The sequence below is a fragment of the Artemia franciscana genome, chromosome 7 (genome assembly GCF_032884065.1).
Source record: "Artemia franciscana chromosome 7, ASM3288406v1, whole genome shotgun sequence".
In the NCBI taxonomy this organism is placed as follows: Eukaryota; Metazoa; Arthropoda; class Branchiopoda; order Anostraca; family Artemiidae; genus Artemia; species Artemia franciscana.
In genome coordinates this window covers 13,284,204-13,306,567 of record NC_088869.1, presented here as the reverse complement: position 1 = coordinate 13,306,567, position 22,364 = coordinate 13,284,204, and the positions used below count along the sequence as shown (strand labels likewise).

The window sequence follows — 22,364 nt, the reverse complement described above, 5'->3', positions numbered from 1 at the left end:
GATTACAAACAAAAAACGACAAGATATACTTCCATTTTTTTTTAAATTAACAAAGCAAGTTTTTCTAAAGCTTTAGCTGTTGGATAGGCCATCCTAGCCAATTGGTTGGCTTACTAGACTTGAGACTCTGTGTTTGTGAGGACAGGGGTTTGAGTCCTGGCGTTGCTGATTATTTTGTTTGAAGGGCGGTCAGTGGCATGACTGTAAGTTCAGCCAGAATTGAACCAGCTCTAGATGGGTCCCTGGAGAAATCTGAGGAAGGTAAACCTGAAGGGTGTGTGAAAGCACAATAGCTGGCCCCAACCCCCATTGTTCTTCTTGGCTGAAGGGTCATGAAACAAAGCTCAGCATCACCAGTAGGTATTGCAAAATCCAATGCCATGTTATGTACCTTTTACTGTTTTAGTTGGAGAGTTAGAATGCAAGGCTATTAAGAAAAAAAGAACTAAAGAAAAAAGGGCGAGTGGACTTAAATAAAGGGAAGAAAAAATATCTTGTTGCTTTAAGGCTATTAGAATGCAAGGCTATTAAGTAAATTAAACTGCAAAATTACTTATATAATTACCTTTTCTGTTGCTTTGTATATTAATAAAACAGATAATTTTAAAGCTTCATACTGTATTTTGGGCTGCATAGTTTCAAAAGATTGGTATACTGTAATTCCAAGATAAGAATGCATGATTAAATGCCATTCAGAAAAAAGAGGTCTACTTCAAGATTTTAAATCTCAAGAAATCAAGAAATTATACTTCAGTCCCATACCCTTAATATAGTAATTTAAGTGAATTTCGTTAAAAAAAATTGCTATATGCATAAGCAGACATGTATTTTACAAACTTTTATCTCTCAATCTAACAATATTCCTTTGTAGATGTTAGGCAGTTGATTCCAAGTCAAAATATATCTAGAAATTATTCCTTTGGTTTTGAGACTTTGTCAGTTAGTATTACCGCAACTGCTTCCCAAAAATACTGATAAGTCTGCTTCAACTGTGAAACATCATCAGAAATGGAGGGGTAAGTAATTTATTAATTTTCTTATATTATCTCTAAAAATATGAAATTAGTATTAATTTATTGTTGCAGGATGTTGAGAGATATAATGCAACATGTTTAGAGTACATTCAATTTGTTATCCAACTGTTTTTTTTTCTGTTTAGTTTTTAATTTATGTGTCTAGTCACTTACTCTCTTTTAGCAAGCAAAATTACCAGTTACAAGAAGATTGATATGCAAATTTTTCCTGTTCTAGTGTACAAATTAGAATCTCACCTACTTTCTTTTAAATTTGGGTTTATTTGCTCAGGATATTAACTTGTAATGTTGCTCATTAAGTGACAAAAAAAATAATGACATGCATGTCATTATTGCTCTGCAAGATTCTTGTTTACACATGTCAATAGTGGGTTGAGAAGAAAAGGTGGCCAGTATTTTAACATACATATTTGATGGTTGAAAAAACGTCATCGAAATTTTAACCAACTGTGTAATAATTTTATTCAGCTTTTATAATGCTTTAACTTATTTTCCTTAACTCATCAGTTTTTTGGCGCTTTTTAACTGTTTTTCATGTAAATTTGTGAGCCACTTTTTGGCCATTCCTGAATGTTCAATTGCTTCAAAATTTCATCAGTATGTGAGCTTATGATGACAGTGCAATAACATCCTCTCTCTTGTTGTCTTATCAATTACCAACAGGTGACCTTTCCCTTTTTTCCCTCTGTTTCCCTGTCTTAGATAGAGAAGAATTGGGAAACTAAAAAAACAAATGTTTGTCCTTTGGATATCCCATTTCATCCTATTAGTTCTTTCAGTGACTTGCTTTCAAAACCCTTGTCTGTCCTTTTCAATGAGATTAGCATGACTGGGCGAACTCTAATAATGTGGAAACAGGGTTTCATAACCCCTTTGAAAAAGAAAAAGCAGAATGCGTGGTTTTGAAGAGCTTCCTCCTATTTCTCTCACTTCTATATTCTCAAAACTAGATGAAGGATTCCTTGCAGATTGAATTCTACCTCTTACTGACCTGAGGCAATTCAGGAGCTTCATATCCACTTCTACCTTCCACTGCCTTGTTTCTCTTATCGATCACACAAGGAAAATCCTCGAAAAACCGAATTCCTGGCTAAATCTAATTTCTGTTGATCTTCATAAAGTATATTAGTTGAGAAACTTGTCAGGTGAAATGGTTGCCCTCTTCTTATCTAATAGATTGCAGTAGTCAAATACCAGAATCATTGTTCTAATCCTGTCTCTGTCCACAAAGGAATTCCCCAACTATCCTAGGTCCCCTCCTCTTTTCAGTTATGATTAACAGCCATATTAAGGAATTTCCTGACCAACGGAAATCTGTTAATGACCTTCAGGTTGTTCAAACTTGCTTCAGAAATTTAATAAGCAACCTTTTGAGTATCCTCACTAAAATTGGAGATGATGCCTCGGGCTTAGACATAACAGTAAACCCCTCTAAGTCCAGGATAATGCTGATATGTTTTCTAAAATTCTCACCCTATTCTCTTATTCCTATCCCTCCTGAGATTTCTGTGTTCTCCTTTAAATCACCTGGTGCCATAATTTCTCCTAATTTAAAGTGGGATATTCGTGTTAAAGATATCATCCATAGAGCTAATGTGTCTTAAGCTCCTAAATAAATTTAGCCTTCCCCCCGTTACATTTTTGTATTTATTTTCACGGGTCAAACGTGGAAAGACTTTTCAAAAATGTGATGCCACCCTAAAAACTTCATGATTTGAACAACCAAATGAAAAATACTAGTAAATCATGGCTTTCAGGTATAAATAAACCTAAGATTGGCGAAGGGGCAAAATATTTTTTTTGTTTTTATGGTTGGGTCAATATGATTGTAGAAAAATATGTGAAGTTTTTGTGTTTTTCTGCTTAAGAACTATTTTATTAGATTACACTACTAAATGTCTGAATAGTTGAGTTCACATAGTTTTGCTGTTTGTTAATTTTAGATGTATTTATAAGGGGAATTATTGAAAACTTTTGTGGGCTGATTTGCCCTCTGTAGAACTGAACAATTTATAGGGGAATATTTATAAGGGGAATTATTGAAAACTTTTGTGGGCTGACTTGCCCTCTGTAGAACTGAACAATTTATAAGGGGAATTATTGGAAACTTTTGTGGGCTGATTTGCCCTCTGGAGAACTGAACAATTTATAAGGGGAATTATTGAAAACTTTTGTGGGCTGATTTGCCCTCTGTAGAACTGAACAATTTGAAGCTGAACAATAAGTATTTGTATTTCTAATTTTACAGGGAACAATTGACAAAATTATCTGAGGAAAGTTTGACTAAGGCTCCAGAAGAAGTATTTGATATAATTTGCAAGCTTGGAGAAGGGTAAGTAGTCGTTAACTTCTAATAAAGCATGATTGCGATTTTTCCGCACATCCTGAATTTTCTAAAGAAATGAGAATTTTTTTTGTTAAACACGAAATTTTGATTTCCTCTTTGAAAAATTATGAATTTTTAGACTTATAGTTGATTGAAATACTATGCATAAATCGTCAATATGAATTTTACTTTATATGTTTAAGATTAATCTTATCTTCGGCCAAGTTAAATATTGGAAAGCAACATTTTCTCTTAAGCTATAGCTTGGAAGAAACAAGAGTCTGCTAGATTTCAGGGCTGCTGAGTTACAAGTTATGTGGAGTTATAGGTTGTAAGTTATAACCGACTCTATCTGCGACTCTAGACATTTTCAGTATACCAAATTCAGCAAAAATTCACTAAACCTCCGACTCCAAAGCCCTGTTTAAAAGTTTCATTTAACTGGATTTAAAAGTAAGTAAGTTTTATTGCACTAAAAGCCCTAGGGATATGGCAATACAAAATAAAAAGGAAATTCTCTTTTGAGTTACTGTCATTAAATAAACATAACTTAACCATCACGTAGCACAAAAAATACAATTTGCAAAATCTACTTCTGTGCTCCATTGCGAACTTAAGAAATCGTCCTAAATCAAACTTTCCATATATCTCATCTAACTCAGATTTTCCATATACTTCATTTCTCAACTCTGGCTCCAACTCTGATAATCAACAATTTTAGTTTGCCAACTCCAGTTAAGACTCCGATTCCATTCAGCAAAAATTTACCAAAACTCCGACTCCACAGCGCTGCTAGATTTACATTGCCAGAATAACGTAAAGCCCTGCAGCAACCTTTGGCCATTTTCGCCGACAAAAGTATTGTGGGAGCAAAACATTGATTTTGTTTTTTCGCCATCGTTCGAATGCTTTAGCTGTTAATTTCTCAAGGCTTTAAAATGGTGTGTTTCAAGAAGAACTCTTTTCTTAAAAAACAAAAAAAAATTATGACATGTCCGTTCAAAAAGCACAAAACAAACCGGCAACGGCTTTATTATTTTGCCCCCAACCATGAAACCCAACATATTTCATGTTGTTCCTGCTTAAATTACGGTATGTTCAAGATGAGACTTCGTTACTTTGTGCCTCAAAATATAACATCTATTCATTATTTCATATTTATTTTATTGTAGTTTCTACAATAAACCTAACCACTCTACAATAAACCTAACCACTAACTCTTACTAATAAATGCCAAACTGCTATTTCGCTGCATTTCTGATTGTTGCGTAACCATTTGCATGAAGACACAGTATCATACCCTCATTTGTATTAGACATGAATCAAAAAGTAGACCAGTAAGTACAAATACGGAACCACTCTGTTCGCAACCCGCGAACAGGAACAAACTTTACGATTCTTGCCTACCAGTTACTCTTTGTGATAGAAGGGAAGTTCCTGAAAAGCTTAAATTTAAAGCCTACTAATGCCTGGGCTGCAAAGTAACAGTCTATAATTTCCTGATTAATGACTCCTTGCCTGTAAGTACTTTCTTACCATAATTAAAGTGAATGCAGACACTTTAGTGTGGAAGCTATGTGACATTTAGAAGTAATGAATGCCTTTGAAAATGTATTGGCTCTCTCCCTTGGTTCAAAATTGTTTTTCCTGTAAGTTTCACACAGGCCAGAGGCTGAAGAAGAAAAATACGACTCTGAAACTGATTATTTTGTGTCTCGTTGACCCAGGTCCTTCTGCCATAAATTTAAGCCGATTAGTAAAACAAAGCCTCTCTACCTCAAGGGTGTACAGGCATTTTTTAAGGTAGTTCATCTCTTCTGAGAGTTGCCAGTGGTAGTTGGTCTTGGGTAATCCAATGGTCTAATTTTTACCAACGATTTTACAGACACAAAATTCTTACGGTGAAGGGGTAGGTATCTTTGACAGCCAAGTGTGTATTTGTGCATGAAATCATTTGGATTGAAAACTATTAAACCTTGTCGATTCAAACACGATTGAACATGCCTAGCTTTCCACTTAAAATGCTGAAGGATTTAGGTGTGTTGAAAACCCAACTCTCCCACTTAGGTCCTCCGATCTTATTGGTTGAAACCTTTGCATGATCCTTTTTCGAAAAAAAAAAGATGCAGCGTGCCAACCGTTTTACTAAAAAGTTGGTTATTCAAGGGGTGGGGAGAGAGGTGCTCGAGGTTCCAAGGACCTCATTCCTGCCCTCGTCAATACAAATTGGAAATCAGTGTGTAATTTAGTGTCAAGTAATTTTAACTTGTTCATTTCTCTGCTAAAAAGCTGGTGAGAGGAAGGGGCTGTCTGACCGACCAGGAGCATACTTTTTGTCTCAGATCATACAGTTTGCATATTTTCGAGCGTTTTCGTTTTCATTCTAAACAAATTGTAACAGACCTATCTCTCTAAAACAAGGTGTAACACACCTATCTTTGTACTGAAAAGTTGGAGGGGGGGGCGTGGAGTGTTTGATGGGATAGTCCTACTTTAGTCCTATCTTAAGTACTTAAGCATTGAAACGTTGCACGTCTTAAGACTGTTGGATTTTAACCTAACTTCAATTTGCAGCTGTCCACTGGGTGTTTGAATGCAGTCACCAACTAAAAGGTAGGAACCTGGCAAGAAGAAACGAAAGCTTTGTGACCAGAGCTTTGTATTTCAGGTTTCAAAAAGGGATGCAAGACTGCTTTTCTACCTTTTCTTTGACCTTCATTATCAGGATTGACTACATTTCTTTCTTTCTTTCCTTTTGTTTATTCTCGCTGATACTGTACTTTCAGCGTTTTTTTTTTCAAAGCGTTTTCGGAGTTCCTAAGAAAATTTATTGAAGATAAAGTTTCTATGGGGATTAAGACAGTCAATGCTAGAGATGATTGTGTGAAATGAATAAAAGGTTCAAAAACTAATCTGAATTGCTTTTGATAACAAACGAACAAATTCAAATAGCCCATGGCACCTCTGTAAGCTACAGAATGTAATTAGAGGCGGAAAAGGTGGAGAAAGCAAAAGACGAGCATTAGGAACAATTATAAGAAAAAGAGAGGCTTGAGAAGTAGAAAAAAGAGAAGATGTTAGCTGGTGGAAAAATTAAACTAAAAGAGCCCAAAAAGAATTTTCTTGATAAAAAGAAGTAGTGTGAACATAAAGTTTTGGAAAAGCTTGGTAAGGAGGCTAATGGGAAGCTCTACAAAGCCATTACGAATAAAGACTTCACCAACACAGACTTAGTCCAAGCTATGATAACGGCTGCCTCAAACAACTTGAAGTTTAGCGAGCAAAGGTAAAAGAAATAGTTTCTTTGCAAAAGAACGTTGGCAAGAGAAAATCCCAACTCATGCATACACCATCAAAGAAAACAAAGAATGATTATTGATCTTCAGAAATCTTACTAGTGATCACTTTTTGCAATGTTACTTGAAATTGGTCGTTTTTAAGTTTACAAGTAAAGGAAGAAAAAAGAACAACATGAAATTTCGATTGGGGATTATGGTGAAGTTTGAAGTGAACGAATTAAGTAAACTTATTTAGAGTTTTGTCAAAGCACCTTCTCTGAAGCTAAGCTAGAAGCTAATGTTCAATGTCTTCTGACGTATTAAACTTACTTTTTTCATAAGTAGAAAATGCCTTATTAAGTTAGGCTCCTTTTGTATACTTTTCATGTCAGATTCTCCAATCATAAAAGTCATTTTTTTTTTTCAAATTTCTTTTGTTTGTAGTCTTGCAGTTGATAGAGGGGATAACCAAATGTAGATAGGAAAAGGGATTGTTTATATAAAAAAAAGGCAAACTGTATCACACTTTAAGGTCCATGCTGAACGTCTGTTGTTAACGAATACATATTACTATTATTTCCGATTGGACTGAAGATATGTTTCTAGTAACTGCGAGTGTTGACCTAATATATAGTGAATCACCACCAGAGAATTTGACTACTTTCGTGGGTAGATGGTATGCTTTCTGAGTTTCGAGTTCATATGCTGACTGTAATTTGTTTTCTCAGATACTGGGTTCCGTATTCTGGAGGATAAAGGGGTTTGAAAAAAAAGAAGAAAAATTTAAAGATGTTGAAAGATTTTTCGTATTGCCCCTACTTTACTCAAATAGGCTGGGAAGTACAAAATAAATAAACACTTAGATATAGTTGTCCATGCACAACTTTTTTTTTCAGCAGTCAGGTTCTGGAAGATTTTAGGAACTTCCTTTGCTCTACCTCATAAAAATAAAAGTAATGGCAGGGAATCGGAGCCTCTGTTTTTAGTTTTTGGCAAATCTGTTTGTTCTTTTTTTTTCATTTATAAAAATCCGCTTAGAATAAAGACCATTGGCTCACAAGAAGAGGGAAAGAAAATTGGACCCTCTCTAGACGGTCAGAGTGAGGCAAAATAATGTACAAGTTTGGATCGTCCATCCTTTTTGGCCGGAAGATATCGTCCACTATTCTCTCCCCTTGCACCAATCAGTGCAAACATCCGTAACAAAGTTGATTAGTGCCGACTTAATGCAAAAACATCGTTTGGATTCGTTCCCGCCTTTTATTATCACTGATTCTTTAGATTTACACATATGCTTTCTTACAACACTTTTTTTCTTCATTGAAATTCTTATCATTGTGCCATCTTTTTTGTTTCATAGTTTCAAATGCACATAGGTCAGATTAAGAGAGGCTATGGATATTTTTTCCATGACGGGGAATCTTGATTTTTTCTGTCATTTGGCGTTTCTGAAACCAATCTCAGAGCCATCTAACTTCTCTCTGGATTTGTCTGGATCCCTCCCCATAAAATTTATATTCTGATTTGAAAGTAACGGAACAGGTGTTAAGGGGAGGGGATGTAATTTTTACCGCTTGTTCCATCTTTAAATATACCTTTTGTTGTTATTTTTTTATAGGTCGTATGGATCTGTTTATAAAGGACTTCACAAAGAATCTGGTCAGATTTTGGCCATTAAACAAGTTCCAGTTGACAGATCTGCAGGAAATAATAAAAGAGATCTCTATTATGCAGCAGTGTGACAGTCCCTACGTTGTCAAGTACTATGCTAGCTACTTCAAAAACACAGATTTATGGGTACGCTACATTCTGTCTCAAATATTTAGTAGAGTTGCTGCTGTTGGGTCTTGATTCTTGCGATTAAAGAATAATGAGAATAAGTGTTTTCAAAGGAAAGTAAAGAGCGCCATTACTTAAAATCAACCGTTATTAATCCGGCTGTGAGGGAACTGTTAGCTCCTCAACTTTGCGATACAATTTTATAGTGTTTATGAAATACTTCCTGTTCTAATTGAACGGCCCTTGTTGTTTGAATAGTCAATGTTAAAATATTAAGACAAAAATTCAAAGTGAGGCGTAATGAATGGGGATGAGTCAGCATAAATTTCTGTTCGTTTTAGTAGTGTAAATTTCTTTTCGTTTTTATAGCATACCTAGGGTTACCCCAAATCTAGGCGGACCTACCAATTCCTTAAATCAAAATTCAGCTTTTGTGCAGCAATGCTTTGGGGAAAAGAGCTAATTTGATGTAATTGCATTTCAAAATAAATTGATTTTAAGTCATTGTTTTTCCATTAAATAAATACATATTTTGTTTCAGCCAAATAATTCGTGTTTTCTATTTTTTGTTGCTTTTAAAAATTGACTACTGCTGCAGCAAGGCTGAACCACTCTCATTGCCTTCCAAAAAGTGTGTTGAGGCACCCAACACCATTCAAGAGGTTGTAGGTGTTCTGAATGCTGCAGTGATACCTAAATATTTAATCATCTATTTTGAATTTGTAGCAAAAAGAAGATGTTTAAAAATTCATCAATTTGCGGCTCTTGACTGATTTTTTGGGTAATTATTGCGGCTTTTAAAGACTTCTTTTCTTGACAAGATCTTGTGGAACCAATAAGTTTGTGGAACACCTTTTTTCAAAAACGGTAAAATTCAAGATTTATTTTCTATTATGGTATTAACAATATGTATTTTGTTAAAGGTGAAATAGAGGGTCAAAGCACTTTGTAGAAATCTATTGCCCTTTCCACCTGGAAGTTTTCCGCCTTTGAGTTTTCCTTTCACAGTTAACAATAGACTGGTCCTTCTCGTCAGCTACTGCTACTACTACTACTACTAACTCATTTTAGAACCAAGTCGCAACACAGCTACGGCCGTTCCTCCTCCATCCCATTCTATTCGAAGCCTCCTTCTTTACACCCTCCCAAGCTGTTCAAGACACGAATTGATATCTGAAAACACATAATATTATTGAAATCAGAAATGTATATATATATATATATATATATATATATATATATATATATATATATATATATATATTCAGCATAAAGTGCAAACTGTGACCAAGCTCAGGGCTGTGAGTTTTTGCTGTTGAAATATCCTTCGTTTTCTTTAGTTTATTGGATTGTTTTTCATACACGTGGTCATGAGGAAGGCGTTTTTTCTTCTTTTTTTTAAACATATTAGTTTAGCTACATGTTCATTAATTAGGGTCTATATTTGACGATTCACATGCACAGTGACTATGGTAAATACTGCTGGCTAATAGTACAGTTGACAAGAAAATCGATGATATACCTGATGATCTGTTTGATCCATTAGTTTCTTAGATACGTACTTAAAAATATAGCTTAGAAGTAGTTGAAGCAATTAATGGTTTTAAAGATGCAAATTTAATTGTATGTGTTTGATATGTCAAAGAGAATTATATAAATGAAGACTTGTTTTACAAGCCCGTTACTGGCATAACCACATCCAGTGAAATTTTCAATATAATCGACATTTTTTTTTAATGACAATGGCATATTGTAGAATAACTGCGTTGGAATTTGTACAAACAGTGCAGTCAAAATCAGGACACGACACTAGCCTTCAATGACTAATTGAAAGGGAAACAGCTGATGTCCTCGGGACATGGTGCATGTTTCACGGGGTAGCCAAATATAAACATATAACCAAATTGTAAATATAAACCGTGTATAAATATAAATTGTGTATATAATTGGAAAATTGTGTCATATAAACCAAATTGTAATTTTTCTTGATGAAAATTCATAATGAGGACCGCAAATATGCTTTGGGATAATAATTTTATTATTAAAATTACCTATTCGGTAGATTTTTTGGGAAATCAAGTGTTTCGAATACATTGATGCAAGCACCACAAATGTCATCTACTGATTCAGAAAGATAAAGCGTTCGTTAAAAATTTGAGCATTGGAAAGCGAATTTGAAAAAAAAAAATGAATTTGATATGTTTCCACGTTTAAATGTATGTGCCCAAGATAAGATAGAAGCAAAAAAAATCTATTGGAACACTTAGTATAGTTTGCTAATTGATTTTTTCGAGTTATTTTGATAATCTTGAATATAAGAAATATGCTTGGATATCGAATCCATTTATCGATGAAGAAGATGATGAATTTGAATTTAAAAGTAATGATAAAGAAAACTTGATTGAATTATCTTGCGATGCTTCTTTAATACAAAAATTTCAGAATGTGTCTCTAATTTAAATCCGACTTGATATTAAGAGTGAGAAAAAAAATGTCAAATAATGCTCTAAAAGCATTGATGTCATTCGCAACACCTTATATATGCGAAGCAGGATTTTCTGCGTTTGCTGAAATGAAATCGGAATGTCAAGTTTGTTTAGCTTTATAAAGGAGCTTCTCCTGGCTACCTCATCACTGATGCGGATATTAGATAAATTTTAAAGCTAATATGCAAGCGAGGCCATCTCATTAAGAGAAATTACCATAAAACTGTTATTTGTTTTCTCTTATTAAAATAAGGTTGTCTTAAAAGATTCTTTAGTGCTAAAATTGTTATGTTTGTATAATTTTGTAAAACGGAAGGGAGGTTCCGTATGAATAAGCATCTTTATGGGAGCTATCTGTAAAATAAAGGTTTGATAAACAATTGATAAATGAATAAATTTTAAACTAACCTCTCGTTAGCTTTTCATTATCAAACTGTTGACACATTGAAGATACCCCTTCAATTTTTAGCAAAAATTGATATTAACGTATTTATAAAATATATTTTACTTGATATTTTACATACTGCTGAACAAGCAGACTTAATTATGTGTTTACAAAATATGAATATATACTCCGAATAATTGTAAGCCTTTCTCCTACTGATAAATGCTTTTCTCTAAAAGGTTCGAAAAGTTTTATGAAGTTTGTACAAACTTATGCGAGCGACTTGCTCAAAAACCAATGGAGGTCTTTGACAGAAGAATTAGAACGTTGATACAGGAGAGTCAGCACAACAGTTTCCTGATAGGTGACGGACCAGATTTGGGTGTTGTGGGAGACAGCCGAGAGAGTGTAACTTCACAAAAGCATGCTATAGATGTCGTTAATGTTTGTGCAGGGGCGGATCCAGCCTTTCGTTCTAGGGGGGGGATTCTTACCGAAAAGAGTGGGGGTAGTGTCCTTTTTGTCGGCCACACGGCTGACTTTATTTTTCACGTTTTAAGTTTCCCTGGCTGTCTCTTGTTTAACGAAAATGTGGTTTTCATATATTACAATAATGATTACAAAACTGTACTTGATCAACTGACAACTGTTTACAAGCAAAATTCAAGCTTCCTGGCTCCACTGTTCGCAAACCTGTCAATGCTGATATCGATGTCGTGGTGCACATTAAGGAGGGCCAAACCACTGAGTTTAGTTTGCCGCATCTGTGCTCTGAGCCAGGTTTTCAGTTTGCGTAAAGTTGAGAAGCTACGCTCGGCAGATGCCACACTCACCGGAAGAGATATAAAAATATCAAGGAGTGAGCTGACATAAGGATATAGGTGCCTGTCACATTCCTTGGCAGTTTCTTCCACTGAACTAGGAAAAATACCTCCTTCTCTCTTAACTCGAAGCCATCTACTTCTCCACACATGCACCTCTGCCAAAATAAGTGTTGCCCTGGTAGACGGCACGGTTAAGCCAAGAAGTTGACCGTACATGCTAGAGATCTCTTTGACGGAAGATTGCTGCAAATCATCTGTACAATTCACAATATTTGATGGCAGCAGTACGGTTAACCGGAAAGAGTTCAGCGTGTCTCTTGAGAATCGGCTCTTTAAGTCACTTATGACTGAGTCGAGTATAGGTATAAAAACAACATGTCGATAATATTCTTCAGGCGTAGTATGAGGAGGATTATTTCGATAAACCTGTCTATGTGTAATCCTCGGAACTTCAACAGCCAATTGGATTTTATCTGACAATTCTTTTACTTGCTCGAATACTAATGCGAACTCTTCGTCACACGTTTCCTGTCGCTTTTCTAGAACATCCAAAAGATCGGAAACGTGGCCATCGGCAGCGCCCAAGTCCAAAGTCTTCTTCTGGAATAGCCGACTAAGAGGCAAGGTCAGAGCGCAAATACTGTGTAGACACTGAAGGGAAACCACAAATTCCGCACTATGTAACGCTGTGACAAGCGTCTTTGCCTTCGAAGCGGTCACTGATTCACTCCAGTGACTAATGTGTTCCAAAGCCTGGATGATTTTTGGAAGTTCGGACACAAACTGCATAAGTGACTCGTGTCGCTCGATCCACCTCGTCTCGCCGATTCCCTTGAGCTGAGCTTTTAGAACCTTATTCAAGACGTAATTTCTCTTCGCAGATGCATTAAAAAAATGCAACAACTTCTTTTATATTGCCTATGGCATTTCTGATGGCATCTCTACGGCACTTCTTGACAAAGAAAGGTTCAGGGCGTGGTTAAAGCAGGGACAACGAGACGCATTTTTAGCTTTTTTCTGAATTTCGACTACAGCACCACAGTTAATTGATACCATCATTTCACACCCATCCGTCCCGATTCCAACACAGTCGAGTAAATTCAAACCCATTTCTTTTAAAAGGCTCTGAACTAGCTGGCCAACCACTTTTCCGTTGACAGTCGGCTCTTTGTCTGGAGTGGAAGGTTCAAAGGTGGCATGATGAACGTCAACAAAACCTATGAAGTCCTCGCGTCTATGGTTATCGAAGGCATAGCAGAGAGCTAAACTAAGTTGCGATGAATGTGACACATCTGTTGTCTCATCAAAAATAATGCTGTAATACCTTGCTGACTTCACTCTTTCTAGAATGACACCTATAACTTGTTTCGCACAACAGTCTATCAACTGGTTTTGAGTTGTTTAGCTGATGTAGGTAGCATTTTTTCCCTGATGTTTTCAGTTGTTCCTTGTATTTACTGTCGCCACTTTCAGCACGATAACATAGTAGTTCTCGGAAGTTTCCTTCATTGGAAAGTGGCATGTCATCCAAGTTTAGCCTGCCATCATCCCGATGGCCCCTCAGTGGAATATTCTGCCTTCCTAGAAATATTATTGATTCCAGAATCGGCTTAAGCCTCTCTTGGTTTTCTGTTACTTGCTTCATTAGCTTTTCGTTGACGCGATTATTTACAGATTCGTGCGGAGAATGGTAGACTCTTAGAAACGACTTTCCAGCCTCTACTGCGTCATGATGGTACTGGGAAGTATCATGTACTGTCAGGTCTCCATCTTTTCCCAGTAACTTAGCAAATTTTGTGACAGGCTTTGTGACCAGCTTTTGCAGGGGGAACCTGTCTGTTTGAACCCCCCCCCCTAGCCCCAGTTACCAAAAGAGGGCAGTATTTGCAAAAATGGCCTTTCTGGGCTGCATAATGTACAAACCCGTGGAAACTCTGCAATGAGAATCGTTCAAGTACCTTTTTTCGTCTTTCTCCCGCTTTAAATGAACAGAATATGGCATTTGGCATCCAATCGGGAGTTTCCATGGCCTCTCCAGAAGCTCGTACTTTATTCGATCGTCAATGGCATGTATTGTACCGATATGGATCCCGTTATCGTTTTCCGGAAACAGGGTAGGGGGCGTTGCTGGATGATCACTCTGAACGCTAACGGGGCTAACAGAAGATTGCAAAGTTTTAGGAATGTGCCCGTGTTCGCCACTTCCAACAGAACTAATTGAAGAGCTACTTGCAGTTACAGTTACACTATCCATTTTGCGAGACTTTAAAATGACAAAGCTGTCAAGCGTCTTTTGTCCGCGTTTTTCCGACATCAATATCGTTTAAACGAACGAAAATCCTCGTGACACATACACATTCAAATTTCATTATACACTGGAACGAAATGTTAGTTTTGACACTTCAGATCCGGTTGCGTTGCGCAACCCCACCCACTTCCAATGTTTACATCGAACAGGGAGGTGAGAACTAGCTAAAATTTACCGGGTGAATTGTTGCTGTGCTGAGGTGACAAAAAATACTCGAGGCTAGCTTGATAGTGGAAAAGCTGTGGAATGAACGTAATGTAAAAAGGTTTTATAGTCTAGTTACAGTAGTTAGAACATGCGTTAATGTAGACTTCCATAAGTGCAGTCAAAAAATTACAGCCCGTCTAGGGGGGGGCGATCGCCCCCCCCTGGATCCGCCCCTGTGTTTGTGACAGTAGCCTCATCTCCAGTGTCCAGCACGGTTTAAGAGTTCTTCTATATTAAGAAGATTCTAAATAATCAGAAGTATATTCTCAAAATCTAAATTTCATGGAGGTATTTCTTGTGATGCAGAACAAATGAGGAATTTGTGCAAATGAGTATTTGCAGTTTTGTCATCAGTCTGAGAAGTATTTGTAGCTTTGTCATCAGTCTGAGAAGCATTTGTAGCTTTGTCATCAGTCTCTGGAAAGTCCTGATACTTTGTATTTATTGAGTGCTCCAGTATGTTCAAGATAAAAATGGAATGACCCCAAATAATTATGAATAAAAAAAAACAAAAAAAACAGTAAACAGCTAATTTTGTGCCTTTTTGAAGCTATTCGTAGGGCTTTACCGTTATCTACTAACCACTATAAGTAAAGTCCTTTGGATTTTTTTCATATGGATTTTTTATGAATGTTTGAGGTTTTAGGTCAGAAGAAGTTTACATGAATATTCCACTTTTCAAGATTTGCATATGATTTTCCTTCTCCAAGCAGTTTAATAATGCTATTTAATAAAATTGTTCCAACCAGCATGAATACTTCTAACATAAGATGTTTGATAAATTTGTTTGCAAGACCATAAAATCTTATTTGGTTACTAACGGCACTATTCTGGCCACGCTGTACTATTCCGACCAAAGTTAAAGGCCATTTTTCCCTGAGATCAAGTGAAAAAACATGTCCCGCTGTTTGAAAGATTAGAGCTAGAGGTCGCCAACAAAATATTGTTCTCTTTAAGCATTTGGCTATGGATTTATGGTGAGAAAATGATCAAGCTAGTAGTACGTAACTTTGCACATAATCATTTTTTTTTTGCTATCCCCCCATCCCCCTGAGACCAAAATTATAGGTACGCCCCTTCATAAAGAGTTTATTTACGTAACGAAATAGGTATTCAAACTGGGAGAGGTCCGTTATTTAAATCGATGTATGTCACATGAATACGAAGATACTGTATTACGTAATACTTTGGCGGAGATAAAGTAGGATCACAGCCAAAATGTATAAGGGTGAATGAATACATAAGAGTGAAATCTATTTCCAGAATAGGCGTGAATATAGTCCAGAAAGGGAAAAGTATGTCGAATAAGTCTCAAAGATATAAAAATGTCATTAAATGGCACATGTACCTCACTACTTATTGGCTAGATCAAATATAGTTCCAAATCTATCTTTTTTTTGGTAAATGTCATAGTCTTTTTGTTTCTTGGCTAATTCTCTTTTTTTTTACCTTTTCGTATTCTATTTAGATTGTGATGGAATACTGTGGTGCTGGATCTGTATCGGACATTATGAGGCTAAGGAAAAAAAAACCTCACAGAAAGTGAAATATCTACAATTCTTGCAGACACCTTAAGAGGCTTGGAGTACTTACACGTCAGAAGAAAGATACACAGAGATATAAAAGCTTGTAATATATCGCTGAACAATCAGGGACAGGCCAAGCTGGCTGACTTTGGTGTGGCGGGACAGTTAACGGTTTGTAATGAATTTATAATTTTAACTAATGTTTTACCTAATTTTAACTAGCGTTTCATTTGCCATCCGTAGATGTGACCGGTCTCACACCTCGAAAAGGAACAACTTGAAAATTAACTTTCACTTCCAACCACGCTTGTTGTTATCCAGCAATCTCTTCGAGTTGATTACAAGAATTTAATTTAAATATTTTAAGAAAAGAAAGGGCTAAGCCATGAAAGGGATTGTTGCACCCAGATTACCTAGTCTAATTCCAAAAATTTTGCATATTACATTAAGAGAATTTCTATTTATTGTAGTTTCAGAGTTGCTTCCAGTTTAACTTAAACCTTTCACATTTATATATCACTAAACGAACATAATCACTTTATTGGTGAGTTTCCTATTTCAATAGGCTCATAACTAGTTGCTAGAAAGACTTCGTTTCGTTTTAAAATTCAACATAACAGGCAAGCACGTGCGCCGGACTTTGTTTCGGAGGGACAGGGCTTTGGAAAAAAAAAACACCTTAAAATTCATCGGATTATATAGAGAAAAGGAGGAATATAGGAGAATCAGAAAAAATTCACAATATTTGAGGGGAGAGTGTAGACATGACAGATATGTATCATTTCACAAGTAGCTTATTTCGAATGGAAAGTTTACTGAATTTTATAGTTAATTATTTTATCGATTTTATAGTCAGTTATTATAAACCTGTTATTTAGAAGTCACCTCTTCCAAGGTATTGATTTATTATGACACAATCCAATAAACTCAACAACTTATAAATCTTGTTCTAAAGTTTTAACTGTTTTCCTTTCTTCTGAGGTAAATTTTTGTGACAATTAATCTGTGCTGACTTAATACTAGCCACTTAATATTAGCCATCTCCCTTCTCAGACTTGATTAACGACCAACCATCTGTTTGTCTTGACATTCAAATCATGTTTGACGTTCTTGCTACAACCACCCGTTCTAAAATAAATATTTTTCAATTACTTTAAGTTAATTGATTAATTTGAAAATTTAATTTTGAATAATTAAAGTAAAATTAATCTTATAGTATTAGTTTTGTAATTAATAGTGATACTTAGGTTAGATTTTAGTTACCTTATATGCTTATCGCTATGCTAAGAGGGACCATCACCCCCCCCCCCCCCCCCCACCGCACATATTTTATTTATAAAGTAATATTATGCTTTTATAAAATCCTCAAAAAATAGAGACTGTTCGAAAAATAGTTTTTAACAGCAATGTCTGTACCTAAGCTGCACAATAAAGTTAGGAAAATAATGGCCTTTTTTGCAGACTTTGAAAGTAGCACCTCTTGAAATCAGAAAAAGTCGTGAAACCGTTTGGAAGCGAGTTTCAAAGTGCTACATATCTGCACCAAAGATGGAGCATAAAATGAGAAAATTAAAACCTTTTTTTACGAACTCTGAGAGAAGCATTACTTGAAATTAGAGAAAGTCGTGAAACCGTTTAGAAACAGTTTCTAACTGCTATATATCTGCTTCACAGGTGGGGCATAAAGTTAGAAAAATAATGACTGTATTACGAACTTTGAAAGTAGCACCTTTTGAAATTAGAGAAAGTTGTGAAAATGTTTGAAAACGAATTTCCTACTGCAATATTTATTAAACAAAGGTGGAGTAAAAAATTTGAAAAATAATGGCCTATACTTTACAAACTTTAAGAGTTGCTCTTTTTAAAATTAGAGAAAGTTGTGAAAATGTTTGAAAACGAATTTCTTACTTCAGTATATATGCATCAAAGACGGGGCATAAAATTAGAAAAATAATAGTCTTTTTTTTTCGAACTTTGAGAATATCACCTCTTGAAATTGAGAAAGTTGTGAAATCGTTTGAAAACAAATTTCCTACTGCAATATTTATTAACCAAAGGTGGAGTAAAAAATTTGAAAAATAATGGCCTATACTTTACAAACTTTAAGAGTTGCTCTTTTTAAAATTAGAGAAAGTTGTGAAAATGTTTGAAAACGAATTTCTTACTTCAGTATATATGCACCAAAGGCGGGGCATAAAATTAGAAAAATAATGGTCTTTTTTTTTCGAACTTTGAGAATATCACCTCTTGAAATTGAGAAAGTTGTGAAATCGTTTGAAAACAAATTTCCTACTGCAATATTTATTAACCAAAGGTGGAGTAAAAAATTGGAAAAATAATGGCCTATACTTTACAAACTTTAAGAGTTGCTCTTTTTAAAATTAGAGAAAGTTGTGAAAATGTTTGAAAACGAATTTCTTACTTCAGTATATATGCACCAAAGGCGGGGCATAAAATTAGAAAAATAATGGTCTTTTTTTTTCGAACTTTGAGAATATCACCTCTTGAAATTGAGAAAGTTGTGAAATCGTTTGAAAACAAATTTCCTACTGCAATATTTATTAACCAAAGGTGGAGTAAAAAATTGGAAAAATAATGGCCTATACTTTACAAACTTTAAGAGTTGCTCTTTTTAAAATTAGAGAAAGTTGTGAAAGTGTTTGAAAACGAATTTCTTACTTCAGTATATATGCACCAAAGGCGGGACATAAAATCAGAAAAATAATGGTCTTTTTTTTTCGAACTTTGAGAATATCACGTCTTGAAATTGAGAAAGTTGTGGAATCGTTTGAAAACAAATTTCCTATTGCAATATTTATTAACCAAAGGTGGAGTAAAAATTTGAAAAATAATGGCCTATACTTTACAAACTTTAAGAGTTGCTCTTTTTAAAATTAGAGAAAGTTGTGAAAATGTTTGAAAACGAATTTCTTACTTCAGTATATATGCACCAAAGGCGGGGCATAAAATTAGAAAAATAATGGTCTTTTTTTTTTCGAACTTTGAGAATATCACCTCTTGAAATTGAGAAAGTTGTGAAATCGTTTGAAAACAAATTTCCTACTGCAATATTTATTAACCAAAGGTGGAGTAAAAAATTTGAAAAATAATGGCCTATACTTTACAAACTTTAAGAGTTGCTCTTTTTAAAATTAGAGAAAGTTGTGAAAGTGTTTGAAAACGAATTTCTTACTTCAGTATATATGCACCAAAGGCGGGGCATAAAATTAGAAAAATAATGGTCTTTTTTTTCGAACTTTGAGAATATCACCTCTTGAAATTGAGAAAGTTGTGAAATCGTTTGAAAACAAATTTCCTACTGCAATATTTATTAACCAAAGGTGGAGTAAAAATTTGAAAAATAATGGCCTATACTTTACAAACTTTAAGAGTTGCTCTTTTTAAAATTAGAGAAAGTTGTGAAAGTGTTTGAAAACGAATTTCTTACTTCAGTATATATGCACCAAAGGCAGGGCATAAAATCAGATAAATAATGGTCTTTTTTTTTCGAACTTTGAGAATATCACCTCTTGAAATTGAGAAAGTTGTGAAATCGTTTGAAAACAAATTTCCTACTGCAATATTTATTAACCAAAGGTGGAGTAAAAAATTGGAAAAATAATGGCCTCTACTTTACAAACTTTAAGAGTTGCTCTTTTTAAAATTAGAGAAAGTTGTGAAAATGTTTGAAAACGAATTTCTTACTTCAGTATATATGCACCAAAGGCGGGGCATAAAATTAGAAAAATAATGGTCTTTTTTTCGAACTTTGAGAATATCACCTCTTGAAATTGAGAAAGTTGTGAAACCATTTGAAAACGAATTCCTTACTGCAATTCATCTGTATCAAAGGTGGAGTATAAAATTAGAAAAAGAATGGCCCTTTTTACGAACTTTGAAGTAGCACCTCTTCAAATTAGAGTTTTATTTTGAATACCTGGAACCAGAATCGCTGTTTAGTTTTCTTTGAATAGACACTGTAAGTCTGATATATTTTGCAAATTTCTTCTGTGTCTTCCACTTTGGACAAATAACCAGATTCTTGTTAAAAAATTTTCAGTTCCTGATTTACCTTTAAAGTTGGTGATTCATTACGGAAAACTCTTAAGTACAGCTTCTGCGCGCCTATCCCCTCACCACTGTCTTATCCTTTTTTTTCGTTGATTTTGTGTGTGTATTTGTTTTTATTTTCGTGTTTTTTATATATTTATTCTTACCCCACCATATTTACTTTATGTATCGTGTGGGTGAAAATAAAATAAATAATAAATAAATTTCATCAAGTGTTTAGTATCTAGTGATAAGTTCCCCGTATACCAGAGATTTGAACATTTATATTATTTATAATTAGTTTGTATTATCTATGTTTTTTAGCTATACAGCTCATTTTTAGCATTAGAAAATGAATGTCAAGGTCGGATCCCCCAAAAGTACATATGGTAAAAATTAAAAAATCTTAAATTAGTCTTAAACTTTAAAATTTTTAAAAATTTAAAATTTTTTAAATTTAAAATTAAAAAAAATTTTAATTTTTTTTTTATTTTCAATTAAAAATTTTAAATTTTAATAATAAAAACTTAAAATTTTTAATCTTAAAATAAAAAATTCTTAAATAATTTTAAGAGCCATACAGTCTTCATAGTGAAAAAAAAAAACAAAAAACTAAAACAGGAAAGAGCTGTCCACTTAGTTGGCATTACATTTGAAATGCAGCTGATGCCAGAGATGGCATGCAGACATGCATTTGAATGAGATGGTTTTTTGAATTAAGGAAAACCAGTTTGTTAAACCGGCACTTCAACTGTAGAATAGCTGAGGGTGTATCATAATTAATAAGCGCATGCATATATCAAACAAAACAAAATTAGAATAACTCCCGGTTCAAGAAACATTCCCTTGAATTGAAACATAAGATGAAAAAAACTCAATGACTATATCCTATCAATCATGGCTTATTAGAGATACCTCCAGTCAATATGAATTTCGGCACTTTGAGGTTCTTATCCAAACTGAGTCCACTGCCGTAATAATATTACCGGCCAAAAACAGTAAACATATACTTCCTATAAAAGAACCAAAAGGAATGAGAGAACAAATACAGGTATGTCCATTTAACTAAATTAAAATCAAATTTACAAGACTCGCAAAAGATTGCAACCGTTATGCCAGGAAACAGAAAACAGGGTAAATTGGCCGGACAAAGAAAATGGAACATACAATTGATTATATTACTATCTTACTTTTGCTTATACTTAAACCAGGACCAGACATTTTTCCGACTCATCTGGCATTCGAAATTCAGATGTTGCGCCGGCATTTTATAACTAGAATATTATTAATTGTTTTTGTTACTATTTTATATAATAACTACATTATTAATGATTTTATTATTATTAATATGTTAACTATATTATTTCTGATTATATTATTATAATAATAATTTTATCACTATATTTTGTTGTTATCCAATGCATATTACATATTAAATTGCATTCCAGGAAACAATGGCCAAGCGGAACACAGTGATTGGTACACCTTTTTGGATGGCACCGGAAGTCATACAAGAAATTGGTTATGATTGTGTTGCCGACATTTGGAGTTTGGGCATAACAGCTTTGGAAATGGCAGAAGGGAAGCCCCCATATGGTGATATTCATCCTATGCGAGCTATTTTTATGATCCCGACTAAGCCTCCTCCTTCTTTCCGAGAGCCTGATCGTTGGTCTCAAGACTTTATTGATTTTGTCTCAAGGTACTAACACTTTTAGCTAATTAATAGCTTTTAATTATATGGATATTGGAAACGTGACTTCATTCAACCTAAAGTTTGTTCGCACTGTTTCTTTGCAGAATATATAGCACTACCCTAAGAGCAAAAAACGTAATATATACTCTTTTGTGAGGAACGGGGAAAATATTTTGCATCTCCCCCCAACACAATCATGAGCTTCTTTAATTCCCCCTTTAAAAAAAAGGTTTACTGAAAGTTTCAGCTCGATCCCAGGCCATGAGACAAAACAGTGTGCACCCTCTCGGAAAGATCGGTAACCAACGGTAATTTGATTGTAAAAGTACTTCCGAAGAAATCTTGATTTCAGCTACCCGTTGGTTAGGCTCATGTGATGCTTATCAATTATCCAGGTTGGAGTGGTAGCTATAAACCTAGTAAGACATAATCACGTCCCTTAATAAAAATTATAATAGGCCAGAC

The 22,364-nt window shown here is 34.7% G+C and overlaps 1 protein-coding gene and 1 long non-coding RNA gene across 2 annotated transcripts in view; one reads left to right on the top strand and one right to left on the bottom strand.

The window, feature by feature from the left end:
* LOC136028868 (serine/threonine-protein kinase 3-like) overlaps positions 1-22,364 on the top strand; it is a 40,150-nt gene that overhangs the window by 5,534 nt on the left and 12,252 nt on the right. The window contains 7 exon segments of the mRNA XM_065706811.1: positions 872-1,016; positions 3,283-3,366; positions 8,257-8,331; positions 8,333-8,435; positions 16,096-16,149; positions 16,151-16,324; positions 21,652-21,905. Coding sequence (XP_065562883.1) covers positions 1,009-1,016; positions 3,283-3,366; positions 8,257-8,331; positions 8,333-8,435; positions 16,096-16,149; positions 16,151-16,324; positions 21,652-21,905 — 752 coding nt within the window. The 5' untranslated portion in view covers positions 872-1,008.
* The window catches only part of LOC136028869 (uncharacterized), a 110,196-nt gene continuing 104,988 nt past the window's right edge, over positions 17,157-22,364 (bottom strand). The window contains exon 5 of the long non-coding RNA XR_010617897.1: positions 17,157-17,281. This is a non-coding gene — a long non-coding RNA (uncharacterized LOC136028869). The remainder of the gene's footprint in view (positions 17,282-22,364) is intronic.